General features: G+C 35.1%; 1 protein-coding gene across 2 annotated transcripts; it reads right to left on the bottom strand.

Annotated features, from left to right (window-relative positions):
• Positions 1-819: 819 nt before the first annotated feature.
• Positions 820-13,148, bottom strand: LOC126973893 (glutathione S-transferase 2-like). Of its 2 annotated transcripts, XM_050821258.1 has the most exons (6): positions 13,067-13,148; positions 12,735-12,979; positions 5,848-5,981; positions 4,162-4,329; positions 2,133-2,275; positions 820-1,271 (listed from the first exon to the last, which is right to left on the bottom strand). In XM_050821258.1, the coding sequence occupies exons 2-6, from the start codon at positions 12,908-12,910 to the stop codon at positions 1,101-1,103; spliced, it is 792 nt and encodes a 263-aa protein (XP_050677215.1). In that variant the 5' UTR covers positions 12,911-12,979; positions 13,067-13,148; the 3' UTR covers positions 820-1,100. The 2 variants fall into 2 exon arrangements, with proteins under 2 accessions (XP_050677215.1, XP_050677216.1); XM_050821259.1 differs by lacking the exons at positions 12,735-12,979; positions 13,067-13,148 and adding an exon at positions 10,459-10,621.
• Between the last annotated feature and the right edge of the window lie 7,037 nt (positions 13,149-20,185).

Raw genomic sequence — 20,185 nt, 5'->3', positions numbered from 1 at the left:
CTTTGTCCCCTTATCCCCCAAAAATCCCCACAATTTCAGTTAGAGCATCGGATTCGGAGATCAATATTACGAGTATATCGACGTGGCAACGTGAAAGAAGATTGTTCTCGCCAAAATTTGAAATAATTAGAAAGTTTGTTCTAGATCCGCACAACAGGGGAGATGGCCTGAGGCTGATAAAGAACTAACTACTCTGCAGCATTTAGTACGGTATACCATCCAGAAATATGTAATGTACTTATATCATAATAATCACTGCGTTCCGCAGGTTTTTCTCGCCGGTCTTTCCACCGCATGTTGGTTCTCTGATACAGTCTAGCGAAACTCTCTAAGAAAAATGCGATTCAGTTAATTGTATGAAACGAGCAGTCATTGATAGATTGACAGATGAAGGTAATAATCGTGTAAAAAACGGAGATAACGGTTGAAACAAACCTCTAGTCGTTTACTTCCAAGCTCCGATCGATTCGTATACCTTAAAACTGCACTCACCGGCGAGTCGTTTCATCGTAGGTATTTGGAGTCAGTGTTCTGTGGCAGTTTAAGTAACGATATTATTCTTTGGTATGTAGGTACTGTTGCGCGTACCTACGGAGCGACCTTAACAAAAAGTGCGATATTTTAATGAGCTTGATTGAACTACACCCTTCCACCTCACCTGTCTGAGTTGGGGTATTACTCAGAGAATACACTCAGCCAAGTACCTCTGTCAATATTAATATAACAAACAAGTTAGTGGAAGGACTTGATGCGATTGTTAATGGCCCAATCCTTAAATTAATGAATTTAACAATTTTTATGAGAAATAAATAAAACAAGTAAAATACAAAACAATTTAATTAACTTAACTGTGATACATTTCTAAACTTTAAAAGTATATTGAAAGCAAATATTTTTATTCCAAGATTTTATTTTAGTACATACGTATCTATAATAATTTATAATTAATGAATAGTACGTTTGTTTTTTCGCATTTATTTACAAGCAAATATCGTGTAACAAGTTTATTTTATAATCGACATTAGGTATATATATTTAAAGTAGGTATATTTAACTGCTATAGTGGCCAATTTTTTTTTAATTAATATAGCTTCTAATGTCTACCAATCACATTTCGGCGCGGCATCGCAGAACTCCTTCACTTTAGGTATGGACAACACTGTGTTCTTAATTCTCTTGATGTTCGGATACTTTTCATCCAAGTCAGGCATTTTAAGGATCATCTTGAAGCAATCGTACATTCCAGCTATGACAAAGTCACCCCAACTTAGCTGAAACAAGTTGTTTGGTGAAATAATTACTGTTTATTTATATATTAGTGTTGAAACAGGGCAAACATAACAAGGCTTAGAATTCTTGAAAGCTTTAATTTTATAGGTTTATTATAAGCTAAAACCAGAAATGAAATGAAATTATTTATTTTGCTTTGGAATAGAGTATGTCTATCTTGGTTGTATCTTTTTATTAGCCCCATTATTTTATTAACCCTATTAATTAATAATAACCTTTTTTATTTTATGTTATTGAAAATGGGCTGGACAACTGATGAGAGGACCTAATAAATGGAGCAAAACTATTACTACATGGTACCCAAGGGGTTGCAAAAGAAATAGAGGTAGGCAAATTAGAAGATGGGAAGATGAAATATTGAAACTGGCTGGAAGAATCTGGATTAGACTATCTGCAAATAAAGAAGAGTGGAGAAGAACAGGGGAGGCCTTTGCTCAGAGGCACACAGGCAATTAAGTATTTAGATAAGAGTCATGTATTAGGATTAGTTATTATTTTAAAAAAACCCCTATTATTAACTTGTTAATTCCGCAAGAGTCAAGACTAGACCAGCGTACCTAGTAAATGATACCGCTCGTTTCGTGCGATGTGGTCAAACAACTATTAGGCACTTACATTTTATTAAATCTACTAAAATACCATAAACTGTACTCTAACAAACAAATTAGTTGGTGATGGAAGAACCCGTTCCAAACTTAAATAACCAAAAACCGTAAAACTTCAGTTAAAAGTAGAACAAAACCGAATGAAAAGTTCTCGATGTACTTAAACCGGATACAATTATTTAGGTATCCAAGCATTGCATGTATATAATATCCAAAAAACTTGCAATTGTTACATACTTTTCCAAGAGCAATATGTCCATCATTCTGGGCGACGATTTCGTCCAGCTTCTTCAATGCCTTCGGATAGTAATTATTCAAAAGCTCGTCGTGCATTCTATTCTTTATTTTTTCATCAGTCTCGTGAAAAACTCCAGCAGCCTCTAAAAATACAAAAGCGTTACAACTTACAACTACTGCAAAGTTACTATCGATTTTTGACTTGCGTGATCTGTAATTAATCTTAATGGTTCCTCTAATATTTTTAATTTATAAGCCTTTCGTTATACCTACGACAAAACATAGTTATGTTGTGTGTAGCAATCATAAGGTAGTTGTGCATATAAAACGGTATTACTAAAATGTGCTTAGATTGTGTCATGGTATGCTACGAATAAATAAATAAAATACGCTAAAATACAAGATGGAGTGAATATTGGGAAATAATTGAAAGTAAGAACAGCAGTTCGTATAATCGTCTAATAAATATCCGTCTAATAATATAATACTGTTTCCCCCTTCGCGCTTTAGCGTTGGTACCTAACATCATCTTGGTTAATTGTGTATCTTACCGTTATAACAACATATAATAAAAAATCAGGACGTCCAATTTCAAAATGACTGCCATTTAATTTACAAAAATATATTTCGGGACATTCCACTTGAATCTGGCTATCAAATTCAAGGATAATTCAGAGAAAACACAAGTGGCCATTATTCCATACAAACTTTATCGACACTTTTCTCCTTGAGTTATAAAATCTAGGTTTAAAATGCTTTCGAATATGTCAATATCATCAGTATCTGTGTCTCTCTGCTCATTTTTTAAATATTTTTATTTTCATTGTACTTCTAGAGTACTCCGTGCTTAAAAAACTTAATCTAGACTCCAAACAGACGACTAGTATAAGAAGTGAACAATTAGGGCACCAACGCACTGGAGCGGCCACACCCCAGCCATGACCATAGCCACGACCAAATGGGTCGTCAGAGCTACGGTATTAAATACGGCTATCGATATATCGATAAAGACTGGCAATCAAGCATTGTTGCCGTGGCGGCTCCAGCAGTTGATGAACTGACATTAGTGGAGTTGGACGTCAAGGATATGGCAGTCATTGCTTATTTATATTTTACCCAACAGAAACGGAAAAAAGCATTCAGGGTATATCCTATTTTAAAACATGCTAAATTAATGGTATATGTTTTTCACTTTTTATTATGATCTTCGTCAACAAGAATTTTTACAATTGTCTCAACTCGTTCTTTTCTTTCTTCGTCATCTTCGCTTCCACCAAATAACTCGGTGATTTTTTCCCATCATTTCCCAACGCCGGTCGGATACTGGCCCCACTAACAAATACGATATAGGGTCCGCAATCGTCACGACCCGTATGCACAAAGTAGATACTGGTCGCACCGACTAGCAATCCCGGCCCCGTGCGCGTCACAACCAGCCTTTCTATATAAAATTCATGATTTCCTGGGCCGCATCCAGCCAGCCTTGGTCGCTCTATTGCGCGGGTGCTCTAAACTGTTCAGTTTGCAAAATTCCGGAACGGTTGGGGTTTGGAGAAGGAAATTTTCGAGAGAGAAACCCCGACTTTTTAACTCACGATTTTTAGTCGGAGCTGCAGTTGTTCTGTTATTAATGTCTCGCCCGCGTTAGCCTGACGGTATATTGTATTAGAAATCTTAAATGTGAGAAAGTCGTCAGTTAATATAACGTCCCGTTGCGTTCCGGGAAACTTAGATCGCGTGGTATGCCTCAGATCGGCGTGAGTTTAGCAGTCGTGCAGCTATCTGTCCATGCGTTATTTTTACGTGTATTTATAGATTGGATATAATTAGGATGATTTGAGTGAATGAAACGCTATTGAAATAAGCTATAAGACCATGTAAAATAGACCATCTTGTAAAGACAATAAGGGTCAGAACTTGGTGAGGGAATAATGTGCCGAACGGCACTCTCAGTTCTGGTGTATCTGAAAATTCTAGTGCCCTGGGGCACTCTTCAGATTTATACATAAATTATTATTCAAATACATACTCAGCCTTATGTCAGTGAAGAAATCAACGTTCTGGTCGATCTCAAAGTCCTGTTCAATATCATCACCGACCAGCCCGTACTTCCGACCCAGTAACCTCGCGATAGCCACCGTCTGTGCGTATTTCTTGCCGTTTATCTCTAACACTGGCATCTGACCGAATGGCATACCTGAAAATTAATTTTATGTTATCATCAATAAAGTCATAAAGAGCATTTACTTGTTCATAATTGATTGATTGCGAAATATTTTTGCAACCCCTTCAATTCAAACAGCTAGTTATATATCCTACTATGCATAAGCATAAAACGCATATAATGTTTTTATTAAAAAAAAAGGATTTTAAATCACTTATTGAACTTCATTAACTATCAACACGAAACATTCGAATAAAATTTTATTATTTTAAAAAGTCTGAGGGCGGTCGATCCTTTTCAAAATTTGTGGTATAATTTAAGAAAGTCATTTATGGTATTAATCATTTAAAGCTAAGGCATGCATGTCCAGGCTCCGAAAATGTTTGTCCCATTCGATGTCGAGACCCCTGGTACATGGGGTCCTAGCGCTATAAGGCTTTTGAAGGAAATAGCAAAAAGGTTAGTCGACATCACAGGAGACCGAAGAGCTGGCAGCTACCTCGGACAAAGAATTAGTCTAGCTACTCAAAGGGGTTACGCTGCCAGTATCTTCGGAACCTTGCCTAAAGGGACTCCTTTTAATAATATATTTTAGTTATTACAATATATTTTTTAATTTTTAGTTGTAGGTTCATTGTTCTAGTATATATATTTTTTATTTCTTTAACAATTATTTTGAATTTCGCAACACATTTAATTTGTATTGTACATTTTGTGGGATCATGTCCTAACAGCTTATACATCGCGATCGCCCAACAAAAGACTTACTGACTTGATTTAACCGAGTAGTAGCACTATTTTATATTCTTTGGTAGTGGGCGTAATGGTCCAGCGTCCGTCGAGTCTCCCGTTCTACGATAACGTAACAAAAAATGGGGGATCACAAATAAATGATCGGTTTCTTGTGCTGTGAGTAGATGTTATAAAAGTAAAGCTGTCACTTTTCTTATAGACCAGTATTACTTTATGACATCCTCTGGATTACAAACAATATATACGATGAACATAAGAGTTCAAAAGCGATATTTAAAACAACTGTTTTGTTATTTGTGCGGTAGACGTTAACATTAATGACTTTATAAGCGTCGATACCACATCTTGGGACTGGAGGGATCGCTACCAAACTATTTAAATTGCCTAAATTTAGTTTCTAAAATAGTTACGAAGAGTTTCATGCACCCTTTCTTCTCAGGCCTGAGGCATTATGTAGATGCAAGAAGAAGAGTAGAAGCAGTTGTTAAGACTACATGGTAGGTGAAAATTTTTATTTGATATACAATCTTTATCGCGACGTCACCATAAGGTCCGAAGGAAGACCAGCGCTGGATGTCAAACCAGAAATCATGCTGAGAAATATTCCACACTTTTTTTTGTTCATACCATAGCAAAGACAGAAGTCGACGGATAGGGAAATTATATAAAAACTCGTTTTATCCCACGGTGACACAATCTCATAAAATTATCTCTTTTCATAAAATCCAATACACAAAAACCTATCAAGAATTATTGTAGTAGGACCAAGGCTCACCATCATCGAAAGAGTATACATACTTTCTTTATAGGCAGGCCAATCATCCTTCCCGATCCTTTTATCTTCAAACTCCTGGCCACCGTACGCCAACAACATCCTTATAGATTCTCCCATCGCCTTCACGGGGAAGTAGTAAACCGTAACGTTCTCCATTCTACAAAATTAAATTTAAACTTGTTTTTAAAGAAAAAGTAATTTGGAAACCTTGTAAATATTATCTTATCATGTAAAGTAGTTGCTAAAACTGTAAGTATTTTTAAATTTAGAAGACCGAGGATAAGATACATTCCACTATTTCCCTTTTTTACCGAAGAGGAGGACACGAGCGTAGAATTCACTTGATGTTAAGTGATCACCGCCGTCTACACTCTCTTGTAATACCAGATTAATCACAATAGCGTTGCCGGCCTTTTAGAAAGGCGTACCGCACTTTATTTGACCCATGTCATATCGTGGGGATATCCTAATTTGGGGTGGGTCGTAGGAAGGTGGAATTCAGCAGCAGGAATCAGGTCAAACTGTCCTACGAAACACTTCGCTTGTAAAATGCGTTAGTAGACACACAATGAAGCGATGTCTCTACGCAACGCCGAGTGATCTAGCTGTTCACAGAGCACTCAATCCCCGACAATTCGAGCAGCTCTGCGTTGCAATCAAATGATTCGAGCAGATAGTGGGGTGCGCCAGACTAAAGAAGACAGCAATACTACGGGTGGCCGGTCCTGCGCTTTGTCGAGCGCTACAATGTACCGGCAAGTTATGCCGTGCTCTATCGTGTATATTTATGACGCCCAGCACCTTAAAAGCTGATTTGGCTTTGCCTTCCAGATGACTGTGGAAGTGACAAATTAAATTAGACAAGGTCCATTTTACCCCATTACGCGACCCTTTCAAGCGAGGACTCGATGGAAGAAACAATTTCTTCCGGCACTGGTCGACAATTATTTCACGATAGAGACCTTCATAGCCCGTGTATACGGCATCACCGGTACTGTCATCCACGTAGCAATGCATGTTGGCGGCGTCCAACAAATCATTGATATGCAGAAGAAACAGCACAGGATATACCACGCAGCCTTGGGGAAATCCAGCGTTCACGGGCTTCGGGTTCGAGCAATAACGGTCGACTATAACCCATATCCTGCGCCCAGTGAGGACGCTGGTGATCAACTTGCATAACCAACTCTCGGTAAGCCCAAATGATGAAAGTTTTAAGAAAGAAATGAAGCGCCTTGTGCCATGCACGACCAAAGGCCTTCGCTATATCCAGACTAAACTGCCAGGCCCTTGCTATACCCAGACTAACTTCCAGGCCACCTCCCTTGCTTTAGATAGCCGCCACCCGCCTCTGTCTATGCAATGCAATTTTTTCTAGTTTGCCTCGTCGATTCTCAATTTCGTTAGGTACGCAGTTTTTAATTTGTCCGTGTAAAGAGCCAGTAACAGTCATCATCATTTCAACCGGGAGACCACTATTGCTGGACACAGGCCTCCCCCTAAGATCGCTATTACGGTGCCCTCATCCAACCAATTCCGGCGATCTTGACCAGATCATCGGTCCATCTTCCAACACTACGTCTTCCGGTACGTGGTAGCCTTTCGAGGACTTAGCCAGTAACCAGTAACAGTATAGCTCCATTATCGAGATATTAAATTATGATCACCCCCTTACTATCTAAGAGAGAGCGAATGATCTTTACGAGCCGAATGACTTGCCTTAAATTTCTGACAGGTTAATCTCTTTCGTCATAGACTGTAATTTTGTTGCTAAGTCATAATGGTGAAATGTTTAGGAACTTGTTGTAACAATTCTAAAGAAGATCGAGAAATGTTCAGTCTCATCGGTAAGCAGTCTGGGACGAGCGCGCGGGTACTTTTTTCATACCTAAGCATTCGTTTCAATTGTTACTAACACTAAAGGCTCCCGATTCAAAAAACAACAGATATTCTAATTATTTATTTTTTCTGATTTTATCAATATTCCAACTTCGATTGATATAAGTATACAATTTTTTTGCTTCCAATGAGTTTGCCTGCTCACTATTTATTGACTCGCCACTCGTATAATTAAGATAAGTATCAATTCATTTGTATGTCCTTATTACACCTCAGTGAGTTAATGAAGGTTGCGTGATACTGTACTAGGATTAGGGCATACAATGACTAGAATTCATTATCAGACTAATTGTAATTACGAGTACTTTGTAGCATTGGAAATAAAAGCAATTTATAGAAGTAGCCACGAGGCTTTTGGCCAGTTTTTCACTGAACAAATTTTTTTATAACAATAAGGGACGAGACGAGCAGGACGTTCAGCTTATGGTAATTTGATACGCCCTGCCCATTACTGCCCTGCCCTGCGGTGCCGAGGATTGTTAAAAAACCCAAAAATTCTGAGCGGCACCACAATTGCGCTCTTCACCTTGAGATATAAGATGTTACGTCTCATTTGCCCAGTAATTTCACTAGGTACTGCGCCCTTCAGACCGAAAGACATTAATGCTTGATTGCAGAAATAGGCGCCGTTGTGATACGGACGCAGGTAGCTCATGACTAATGCAATAAGGTCAAATGTAGGTGTTTGTGAAAATTTTTTTTTAATTGTCATTAGACTTTCATAAGCGAACCATGGACGCATTATTCTCCAACTTAACTTTGTTAAAATTAAAGGGCGATATTAACGCCCAAACACGTACGGTTATTCATAATGTGTTAACAGTGTTTAATGAATTGAAAAGTGACCCGGTAAAAATATCTTCTCTAAATTTAAATAAACCACGAGATATTACGGCGCTTTGTGGAGTTAGTACGATAACTGTAGACAAAGTCAAGAAAGAAATACTTGAATCTGGCCATCCATCTACACCAAGAGAAACATAATATGTAAAACCAGAAACAGTTACAAGTATCGACGATTTCGATGTTTGTTTGTTGCAACGCACTATTTATTCATTTTATGATAATGGTGAATACCAAACAATGTCTATTATATCAGAAAAAATGAAAGTACAAATACCTGAATTTAAGTGCGGCAAGTCATCATTGAAAAAAATATTATAGAAAATATGTTACAAATTTAAAAAACATGAATGGCTGAAAATATCTAATGGTATTGTAACGAATTGATATTGTCTGCGCTAGACTGGAGTTTTTAAGGAAACTTGGTACATTAAAGATGACAAACGATACCTGTCCTCGGTTTTATCTGGACAAAACCTGGGTCAATCAAAACCAGTGCAGAAAACGAATGTGGCTTGGAGAAAATGATCAAGGTGGCTTAAAAATCAACCAGTGGGGAAAGGACAACATTTGATTGTATGTCACACCGGCTCCGCTAAGACCCTAAGGCTTTGTACCAGAAGCAAAAATAGTTTTCAGAGCTGTGAAATCCAAAGACGCCGATTACCACACTGAAATGGATTTAGATACATATATGGCGTGATTTAAGGACTTTTTACGAGTTTTGGAGGAACTGAAACTACTATATTTCAATAACGTTCGGTAATCGGTTCAAAATGTGCAACTGTGAGTTGTTTTGTGTTTACTGTTTTGGTAAATGTACCTTTTAAAGTTTAATAAGAACTTTGATTTATAATATTAGTATTTTATAAGGTTTCTCTTCCACGAAATTATTGATGAGTTGAAATTGAAAATGTTCTACTTCTAACAGTGGTAATAATAATAGTGGTACTAGTGCAGTTGAAAAATGACAACAAGTTCACAGTGATGCATATTTCACGAATATTTTAAAAATAATATCATTTCTTCTCTTAATTCCGGCAACATCTGCCTGTACATCCGGTTATATATTCTGTAATTAAATAACAAAATGGCAAGAATAGTGCGAAAGAGCCAGTCTAAAATTAATTAATGCTAAGCTAATGCTGGTAATTTAAATTTAAATTGCAAAAATATCAATGAGGCATTCATTAAAATGAAAAAATATTAATTAAGGCTTAAAGTGGCAAAAATCTTATTTTAAGAAATAGAATACCTATTTTGAAACCTATTATTTTTTCACCTTTTCGTTACCTACTATATTTTTGTGGGTAATATATTAAGAAATATTATTTCGACAAAGAGTTGGTAGCCCTAGCCTGGGCATACCTACATTCCGATTAAAACTGATACTGTAAGGGCGTGACTTAACCGCGCGTGGTAGGTACCTACCCGCTTATCCTTTTCAGCTAAATAAAATATAAATACTTGTGCTTATAGCACCTACTTATAGCAATTGCGTAAAACCGTTCATAAGCAATCTACGCAAGCGTAACACATTTTTTTAATGTAGGCGTATGTCCATCGTTATTTGTAAAGAGCCCATTTAATTCTACCTGGCAACTTACCAGACAGAAATTCAATCGAAAAAGTTCCTTTGATAACAAATAAAGGTAGATATCTAATAACTAGTTTTAAAAGATATATGTTCTGTTCGTATAAATTAAACCATAACAACCGAATTCTAATGGACGCAAAACATTTAAATTTATGTTTACACAGAAAGAAGATTACTAAGTCCATGGAAGTTGCTCAAAAAACACATTTCAGTATTAAACAACCATAACAGCTTTGAAACAGATATGTCAGTATCAAAATAATATAACAAAAACATTTATAAAGTCTTAACTTACATTATTACAATAGCTACACGTCGATCGAAATCCGTAAATATAAACAATAAATGATTCAGACTACTGCCACTTCACAAAGCGTCGAGCGAATAACTGAAGTGAATACGAATTACGAAATACGAATAGTCGAATTGTGAATACCTACCTACTCAATACAAACAGTCGATCAGTTGAATTGAAAACTGATTATGCACACTTGTGTCAATTTATTGTGCACTGTTGTCAGTGTAGACTGTAGACTCTTCACTGTACGGTGGTAAGTTGTAGCACTAATATTATTGATCGAAATTGAAATACGAACATTAACCCAATGTTATAGAGTACTTTGTTCATTGCTGAGAAGTTATAAAGATAAGTTGGATATCAACAACTTTATAAAATTGACAAAATTTGTGGCGCTGCCATCGTTTATATTTTGTTTGTAAACATGAGTTTTAGTTGTAGTTTAAATTCTTCTGTTAATGTAATATTAACAGCTACAAACCTTCAAAAAGAGTGAATTTGTTTTATTTCCGTTTTTTGACAATTTTTTCCAATGATTTTATAGGAAAGATACGCTACGTTCATGCTTAGTGGCTTTCAAAATAATATCGTTGCGTTGTTTATTATTTTTAAAGGATATTTTATTATATTTGGATCATCTTTACATTCAATCAGCTTGATTCATTAACTTGTTGTTATTAAAGTTTAAAAAATATTATATTATATTTATATATAAAATATATTCTTTATACCTACATATAAAATGTCAAATCAAACAAAACATATTTTTTAACTATATTTACAATACTCATCATCATCAGCCGGAAGACGTCCACTGCTGGACAAAGGCCTCCCTCAAAGATCTCCACGACGACCAGTCCTGCGCTGCCCTTGTCCAACGTATTCAGGCGATCTTGACCAGTTCGTCGGTCCATCTTGTGGGGGGCCTATCAACACTGCGTCTTCCGGTGCGTGGTCGCCATTCGAGGACTCTGCGGAGTTCTCCTGCGGATCTCCTCATTTCTGATTTGATCTCACAGGGAAACTCCGAGCATAGCCCTTTCCATTGCCCTCCGAGCAACAATGAGCTTCCTCATAAGGCCCATAGTTAGCGACCACGTCTACGTACCGTAAGGCAACACACATTACTGGCAACACACACTGGTTGAAAACCTTCGTCTTCAGACAGTGCGGTAAAATGGACCTGCCAATTCAATTGGACAATTTCAAGAGTACAGGTCCCAATTGTTGCGGGAGTAGGTGCGACATGGACATTTGACATGATCTTGTCCTGTCCTCGCCTTTCCCAATTATTTATAAATTCTATCGTTGGTCCACCTCTTTAAATTTGGAGAAAACTAACAATTCATTCAAACATTAACTCAGCAATTGAGTTGTAAGTTTTACTTTTATAATTTCATTTCTGAAATGAATTTGTCTTTTAGATAATTTATTAGTAAAAGTAAGCCCTTGAGCAATTTGCACTTTATGGAGGTTAATTAATAGCTGCCATATAATTGATTTATCGCAGTTATCAAAAATTATCGTCTTGGCCTCAAACGTATTGCGTACTAATTTTTACAAGTGACAAGGATCCAGTACACCTGCAACTTCCTTATCACATGATGGGTGCCTAAAAGTGATTATTATTTTTTTGGATTATATAAATTACTACCCAGAAGATTGGCAGCAGCTATATTCGATGAGCAACCATAGAAGGTCAGTGCAACGACATCTACACCTGAATCATGACTTTTCATTTAGTGTGTTTAACTAATTTAGCAATTAGTGTGTTTACATAAAAAATATCCAACATGAATTCTCCAACATTCATTAAGACACACTAATATTAGCACAAAACTTGTGTTGCAATGGAACTGTTAGAAGATTCACATCCGATATCTACAAGGCCGTCTGTTTTTCTTTTACCCGTCCATGCGGTTTGGTGTCTTAGAGTCATTTCATCTGCCGCGAGGGCGCAAATCATGCTTCTTTGTAAAATCTGACTCTTTTTTTTCAATATTTGAAATGGTTGACCTGTAAAACCGGTCGTAATATAGTATTTTATACCATTTTCCAAGAACTCTTGGGTGTGGTAGGACTGTATGTAACACACGTCTAACGTTTTTATAGCTGTAGAATACAAAATTTAAAGTTAATGCAAATTTCCTGAGTGAGAGGGGATATTTAGTACAATACGATTTTTTTATTCTTTTTTTTTCAATAGTCTATTGATCACATCAATAACTTCAGAGTTTAAATTTAGTTTCATAAACTGTTGCTCTGATACATACCTTCTATTTTTTAATGTTTTTAAAATAGTTTTCGTGCTTGCCATTTTCATTTTCAATCGTCTATTCTGCTGTTTCAGAATCTTGTTCCTTTTTTGTAAATTTTCTTTTTCGCAAACCAGCCTATGAACTTTTTTCTTTAGCGCACACTTTCTAGGCGTATCAAAAATAGATTCCATGTCAGATATGTCTACGTCATCAAGGCTATCTGGGGAGAGATTTTCTCTAAGTGGTATATGTTCAGGCCTCTGAAACAAAACGATCAACATTGTAAAAACAAACATCAGCTTCATTTCTTTTTTGGTTAAAGATAGCAAGCAAGTATGCACCCTTACCTTGAAAATAGGTACAGCCGATTTTTTCAATAGTGTACGTCCTTTCGCAGAAGTATATTTCTGTTCACTATCAAAATGTTCCGAACATATTTTAGTATTTTCCGTGGGCATCCAGTCATATTCGCTTCTTTGTTTGCGGACAACATCGATCCACTTTAGTCGCACTAATTCCTCAGCTGGAAATCTACAACAGTATTTAACCAAATTGATAATATCAATTTTATGTACATAAAAAAGCCAGTTAAAGAGCAATGATATTTAAAAGTATAGATAGGTTACCTAGACAACATTCGGTGTTTATAAATGATACACTAACATTAATAATTTACATTGCAATAGCACACTACATTACGATTACACGTCAAAGAAGGATAGTAAATGCAATTATCGCAAGCGAAAAAGACATAAATCTAATTTTCTAGTTGCTTCGTATTTGAATAGATAAACACAGAATCATCCATCAGATATGATTTTTTACCGTACACTGTGATTTATGCCTAAAATACGATTCATTCATGAGTTCATGTAGTAAAAGTTTTAAAGTAGTAAAACTGCATTGAAATTAGGTAAATAACGTGTCATTGATTTTATAAAAAAATAATATTTTAATATTAATTGTAGTATATAGCCACATTGATGATATCAATTATTTGTACATAAATTAATGAAAAACATACAGACATAACAAAACAAAACCGAAATTTATTTACAGTAAGGGTCCCATTTTTACAATTTTACTAACGACCGCGATGGCTCCCAAAAAGTTTTAAGTTTACAATTATTATTTTTTGTATCTTATATTATTGATGATTTTTTTTTTGTTGAGGATTTATTACAATAAGATAATAGGAGAAGAATAAAATGATCCATTGATTCTTCTGCAGTTAGCAAGAGATATACCGAAAGGGACAGTGTAACTGAAAAAAACTCCTACGTAAGTAAATAGCACTCACTGTCTACCTACCCTAAACTTTGTTTTTGTAGTTTGATAGTTCAGCTACCTATATACGCACTTGTTTATTATTTCATTTCGTATTACATTCACTGGAACAACGCTTTTTTACATCATTTCCTAAAATATACCACCTCGATCATACCGAAACAGACAGCATCAATATTTCGCCATTTCTGTACGATAATCTATGTCCGCACTCAAGACTCGAGTCACGTTGCGGCATTCGGCTTGGCGGCGATCGGTGATGTTATATCGTCATATTTATTTTATTAGAGAATTAATGAAATCAAACAAAATGTTATAATTCATGATTTCTTAACTGTGGTATGTAAATCTATGATTTCTTTTTACTTTTGTAATTACTGCATCTTCCTATAACACAAGACGGCATTTTAATGGTGTACCTATATCAAATTGTAAGCAATTCTGTCAACAACAAACGCGTGCGTACCGTTTTTGTATCGAGAAAGCGACTACGACCAAAGGAAGCAATTGACTCCATTAAGGTGATTGATTTTCGGCGCGCTAGTGAAATATCTACCTCTTTTAATACTTACTATAATATCATTGATGTCAAATAGCACTATCTACGTCCGCTACCTATCCTTAAACTTGTTTCTTAAGTTTAATAATTCAGATAACTAAAAGCGTTATTATTCTTGTTTGTTAAAAATTATTACATCATTACATTTCGTTTAACTAATACCTCGATCATTCCGTGACAGAGAGCATCCATATTTCGACACTTCTGCATGTTAATCTATGGCGGTCCCAATCGAGTCGCGCTCGGTTTCAATCGATTTACGTTCGGCACGTGATGTCGTAGCGTCATATTTATTTTGTTATAGAAATATTGAAATCAAAATGCTTTATTTCATGATTCCTTACCTGTGGTATGTAATTCCATGATTTTTGTTTTTTTTACTTGCGTAATTAGTGCATCTTCGCATAACACAAGACGGCATAATGCTTTAAATCAAATTGAAAGCAATTCTGTAAGACAAAAAACGCGTGCGTATCGTTTTCGTATCGGGAGAGCGACTACCATAGATGACAGAACACTTTACTCTAACGAGCGTCTGGCGACTACGACCAATGAGGTCAATTGCCTCCATTCAGGCGATTCATCTTCGGCGCGCTAGTAAGTAGTAACATACCTCTTATAATGCTATAATATCATTGGTTGCTATGTTGTAGCACTGTCGAATGTCGACTCCAGCTAAAACGAACCGGCTTTTCGACCTTGAGAACGCTGTTATAGATGCGATGCACGGAATTTTAATATCACCGTCCGCGTCGGACGAAATGCTTGGTAACTTTATATTCATTTAATCGCAGCTTTACGTCATTGTTGTTAAGGTTACGTACCTTCCAGAAGATATTCTCCACACGCAATCTGTGATTAAGTGTATTATGTCGCTTTTATTAACCGAATTAAAAAAACAGGAGGTTCTAAATTCGATTGGTATTTTTTTATGTATGTTATTACGCTGAGGTTTATGAACTGAATTCTTGTTTAGTTTGATGCGGAATAGTTGCCATTTGCTCCCATAATTAGTTTGCCCCAGTAGTTTTCATTTTATGAAATTTATGTTTACGTGGACGATGTAATTTTATTTTCTGTACTAACAGCTTTTTAGGTCTTTTAATTGAGGTTGATTATATTTTATTATTAGTTCGTGTTCCGATAAGTGGGAATTTATTACACCTCAAATAATAGTATTCTATTAATATTAAAGGTATTACTAAAAAGTCGGTTTGCATGAGTGGTAGGTACCTACATATTAAATTAAATCTTTATTACGTTATTTTATACTTTTTAGTTATTGAAGTCGGTTTTTATAATGTACATTTTTTGTTTTTGTTTTGTCCAACTCTCAGGTTGTGGCTCCAAATACAGGCACTACTTTGATTATTAATTTAAAAATATTATATTTAAATTTGTATAAGTATCGATAGGCAAAACCCAATTTGTTGTTCATGCTGGATCAGAAAAGGGCTTTGTCCCCAATGCATTATTATCAATGATTATAAAGGTACTTACTTCATCAAAAATGGCTAATTAACTTATTAAATAAGTAAATATTTTACAACTTCCTTATTTTTTCTAATTAAAAATGCGTTTAGTTTGATAGAAACTTCGACGATTTATTAATAGAATGGGGTGTTTTCTTGTTGGTTAATGTTTATTTGGTTATAGTTCTTGTTATATTCAAATATTTTTATTCAAAATCACTTATTGAACGTCAAAAACCGCCACCCATTCAAAATAGACTGCCTCAGACCTGAGAAGAACGGGCGCAAGAAACTCAGCGGGATTTTTTTTAAATAAAAATGATGTCTGTATATATTTCGAATATATACAGACATCATACATGTCTGTATATATTCGAAATATTTTATAACGTTGTTATTACAGACTACAAAGTAAATTCAATATAATTGGTGTATGATACGTAGATTATATGTTACAATTTGTTTATGTGACTTTGTAAATAAAAGTGAGTTTGCTTAAAAAAAACAAGTCATGGGTCATACATTAATTTGTGTTATTTGCCACAAAATTAGTGATAAAATAACATTATTTTCTGACGAGACATTGAAAAAATGTGAATTAATTTTAAAATAATATGTAAAGTCATCAATCAATTTTTTTATCCTTTATAATAACTTGTATTATAAACCAATTTTTAATTAAATTGTTGAGGAATATTTTATTTTGTTTTTTTTAAACCTGTTATTGACAGAATAAATTGAAATTTTTAACAGTTTAGGGTAGTTGTAGCATCGAATGTCTTTTCTGAGAATGTTTGCAAAATTTACATAGACTATCAGTTATATAAGTCTGCCCCAAAAAGTTGATTTCATAAGTCGTTCTTATCACGAATCTCTTCTCGCGATTTACTATGATTGTCTGCCAAGGCGTTGTAACTATCAACAGTGTCTGGCTAATGAGGAAATATCATCAACTTATTATCCAAGTATTATATATGAAAATCAGCTTTTATACTATGACGTAAGTAAAATTATAATTTCATGAACATTAAGGGTGTCTGGTATGTTAAGGGTCTGGCAATGAATAACGTGATTTTTAAAAATATTCTGAAGGTAATACCGAAAAATCGCACTTTATTATTTGATGTATTTAGATCGGTATTTTACACGCCTTTAGTGGCGTTTACCTGCCAAAGCCACTGTAACCTAAACTCCATAATGGTCCATCGTTCTTACCTGTGTTGGAAGCATGCGCTGACAAACTTTCAGCTTTTATACAATAACGTAAGTCTAGGGTTCCAAGGCTCTTGCACTATTCCGTCCGGCACGCGATGTTGTACCGCCATATTTATTTTATTTAGAGAAATATTGAAATCAAATAAAATACTTTATTTCATGATTCCTTACTTGTGGTATGTTAATCCATGAAGTTTGCTTTTTTTACTTGAGTAATTAGTGCATTTTCGCATTACACAAGACGGCATTTGAATGCTGTATATATTAAATTGTAAGCAATTCTGTCAACAACAAACACGTGCATACCGTTTTCGTATCGAGAGAGCGACTACGACCCCATGCGCCAATTAACTCAATTTAGGCGATTGATTTTCGGCGCGCTAGTGACATATCTATCTCTTTTAATATTATAATATCATTGTTAAAGAGCCTGAGTGTGAGCGCTTCATTACCAGTCTGTGGTATCATTTAGAAAATCGTTTATGCTATAGTAATCTTTCCCACACAAACGCTTTTGAACAATTCTTATAAATTTCGTAACACATTTCTTTTGTTTATTTTCTGGGATCATATTCTAGAAGCATATACATCGCCCAGTAAAAGACTTACTAACTCGACTTAACCGAGTATTAAGCATAACAAGTTTATGTTTGTTCCTCGTGTTAACATTATGATTGTCACAGTTTCTAGCAAATTCCTCAATGTGCTTATGAACATATAGTACATTATCAAGAATATAATATATAGGGTACAGATATGTTTGAAGCGTTTAAGCAAAAAGCAGTCATATATCGTGAACTTATAATGTCAAACATATTGAGAAGCAACTGTCAATCTTTAAATTTTTCTCTTAATGATTCTTTAGGACCTAGTTAGTAGTTATAAATATATTATACGTTTATACTCGCATAAACGATTGCTGCAAGTTGCAAGTGCTAGCACCAGAGTAGATAATGTATGTACAGGCGACAGTCGTCCTGCAAATAATTAGGCTCATCAAAAATAGCCCCCCAAAAATATTTTTTTTTCTATTTTTGAATTTTCAATATCGCATATCGTTAGTTCGTAGTTTGTTCTTAATTGTTCGCTATAAATAATTGTTTGTTCTTTTGTTGTTTATTTAAAAAGAATTAATTAAAAATGGGGGGAAACGCCTACTATTTAGTTCTGGCACTCGCCGGCCGCTGCCGCGGCACGCTACGCTCGGCTCGTGCGTTCTTTTAACTGTTCTAACATAACCTAACCAATTTTAATGAATTGCAAATTTAAAAAAAAATCGAGAACAAATAAATGTTTATAGAGAACAATCAAGAACAAATGGCGAACTAACGATGTAATAAAAAAAAAATCTGGGGGGCTAACTTTCTTGAGCTAAAGAATCAGCACTTAAAAAATACTATTATGTTTTTATTCAGTGTTCTATAACAATCACGACGTATAACCCCGCATGTTCCAAGAGAACAGAACATCGGCATATTATTATCGACTGTCTTACTGTGCGACGTGTCCGGGTTTCCATGTTTCTTACCTAGACCAATCAGTCATAATTATAAAGAATTGACTGTTTCTAAAGGAAACATGATCAGTCATCGTGACTCGTCCACTTTAATAACAGAAAAACCTTGACACCGAAGTCTTTGTTGTTATTACAGCCGTTATTCCAAAGATGCAATTATACATAATATCTTAATTAATCTTATCAAAAGCTGTTTGTTACCTGTCGAGAACACTATTTTTGTTGGTAACTTTAAGGTTAGGTATGTAAATATTTTACAAATTATTTCACATGTTGATAAAATGTTCGAATATCTTGTATATAGTTCTGCGAACCTTCCGTTTGATGCATATTATAAAGTGTACTCGTAAGTCTTTAATCTAATATATAAAATTCTCATGTCGCAGTGTTTGTAGTTAAACTCCTACGAAACGGCTTGACCGATTCTCATGAAATTTTGAGTGTATATTGGGTAGGTCTGAGAATTGGACAACATCTATTTTACATCCCCCTAAATGTTAAGGGTGGTCCACGCCAATTTTATTTTTTTGACATTTTTTTTTAATTTGTTTGATTATGAGTCAGCATTAAAAAATACATATAACTTCAAATTTTCACCCAACTACGATCAACAGTTACTTTTGTATCGCGATTTTAATATCGGCAATACAACGTTTGCTGGGTCAGCTAGTCTGATATATAAAATTCTCGCGTCACGGTGTACCTAATTAAACTCCAATGCAACGGCTCGACCGATTTTCATGAATCTTAGCGTGAATATCGGCTAGGGTGGAGAATCGGACATTTATTTTTCATCCCGCTAAATGTTATTTTTTTGGACTTAATTTTTTGTTTTTCATTTCATATTTGAATCAGCATTGAAGAATATATTATGCAACTTCAAATATTCGCCCTTCTACGATCTACAACTATTTTTTATCGCGATTTTTATATTATTCTGTTCCATCCATAAATCCGCTATAGGGTTGCAACATGGCAATCGAATACAATAGTAATTGTAGTACGATAAATTTGGTAGGTCTGAGAATCGGTTGCATCTACTTTTTATACCCCAAAAAAATTTTAAATTCTTTATATGGCAATACTACGTTTGCTGGGTCAGCTAGTATGTATTTAATATGTAAACCATAAGACTACACTATTTTTAACTTACATGCCTGCTACTGCTAAAGAAAGTTTGAAACGGAATAATATTCCTGATGCATCACTTTGCAAAATGTTGATTTAAAACCGAAAGAATGAAATGAGTTTTTGCCACTGATTCTCAATATAGCTAGATTTCTTCGAAGTGGTAGTAAATAATGAGAATAAATAGATATAACTGACCACCTTATTCGAGTGTTTTTAATGAACCTACTCAAATACAAATTTTTGACAATATGAAATTGGAATACATTTGAATACTATAAATGATTTT

This window comes from Leptidea sinapis, chromosome 30, assembly GCF_905404315.1.
Source record: "Leptidea sinapis chromosome 30, ilLepSina1.1, whole genome shotgun sequence".
Classification (NCBI taxonomy): Eukaryota; Metazoa; Arthropoda; class Insecta; order Lepidoptera; family Pieridae; genus Leptidea; species Leptidea sinapis.
Note: the sequence above shows the minus strand (reverse complement) of the source record. Positions and strands in the feature narration are given on the sequence as shown.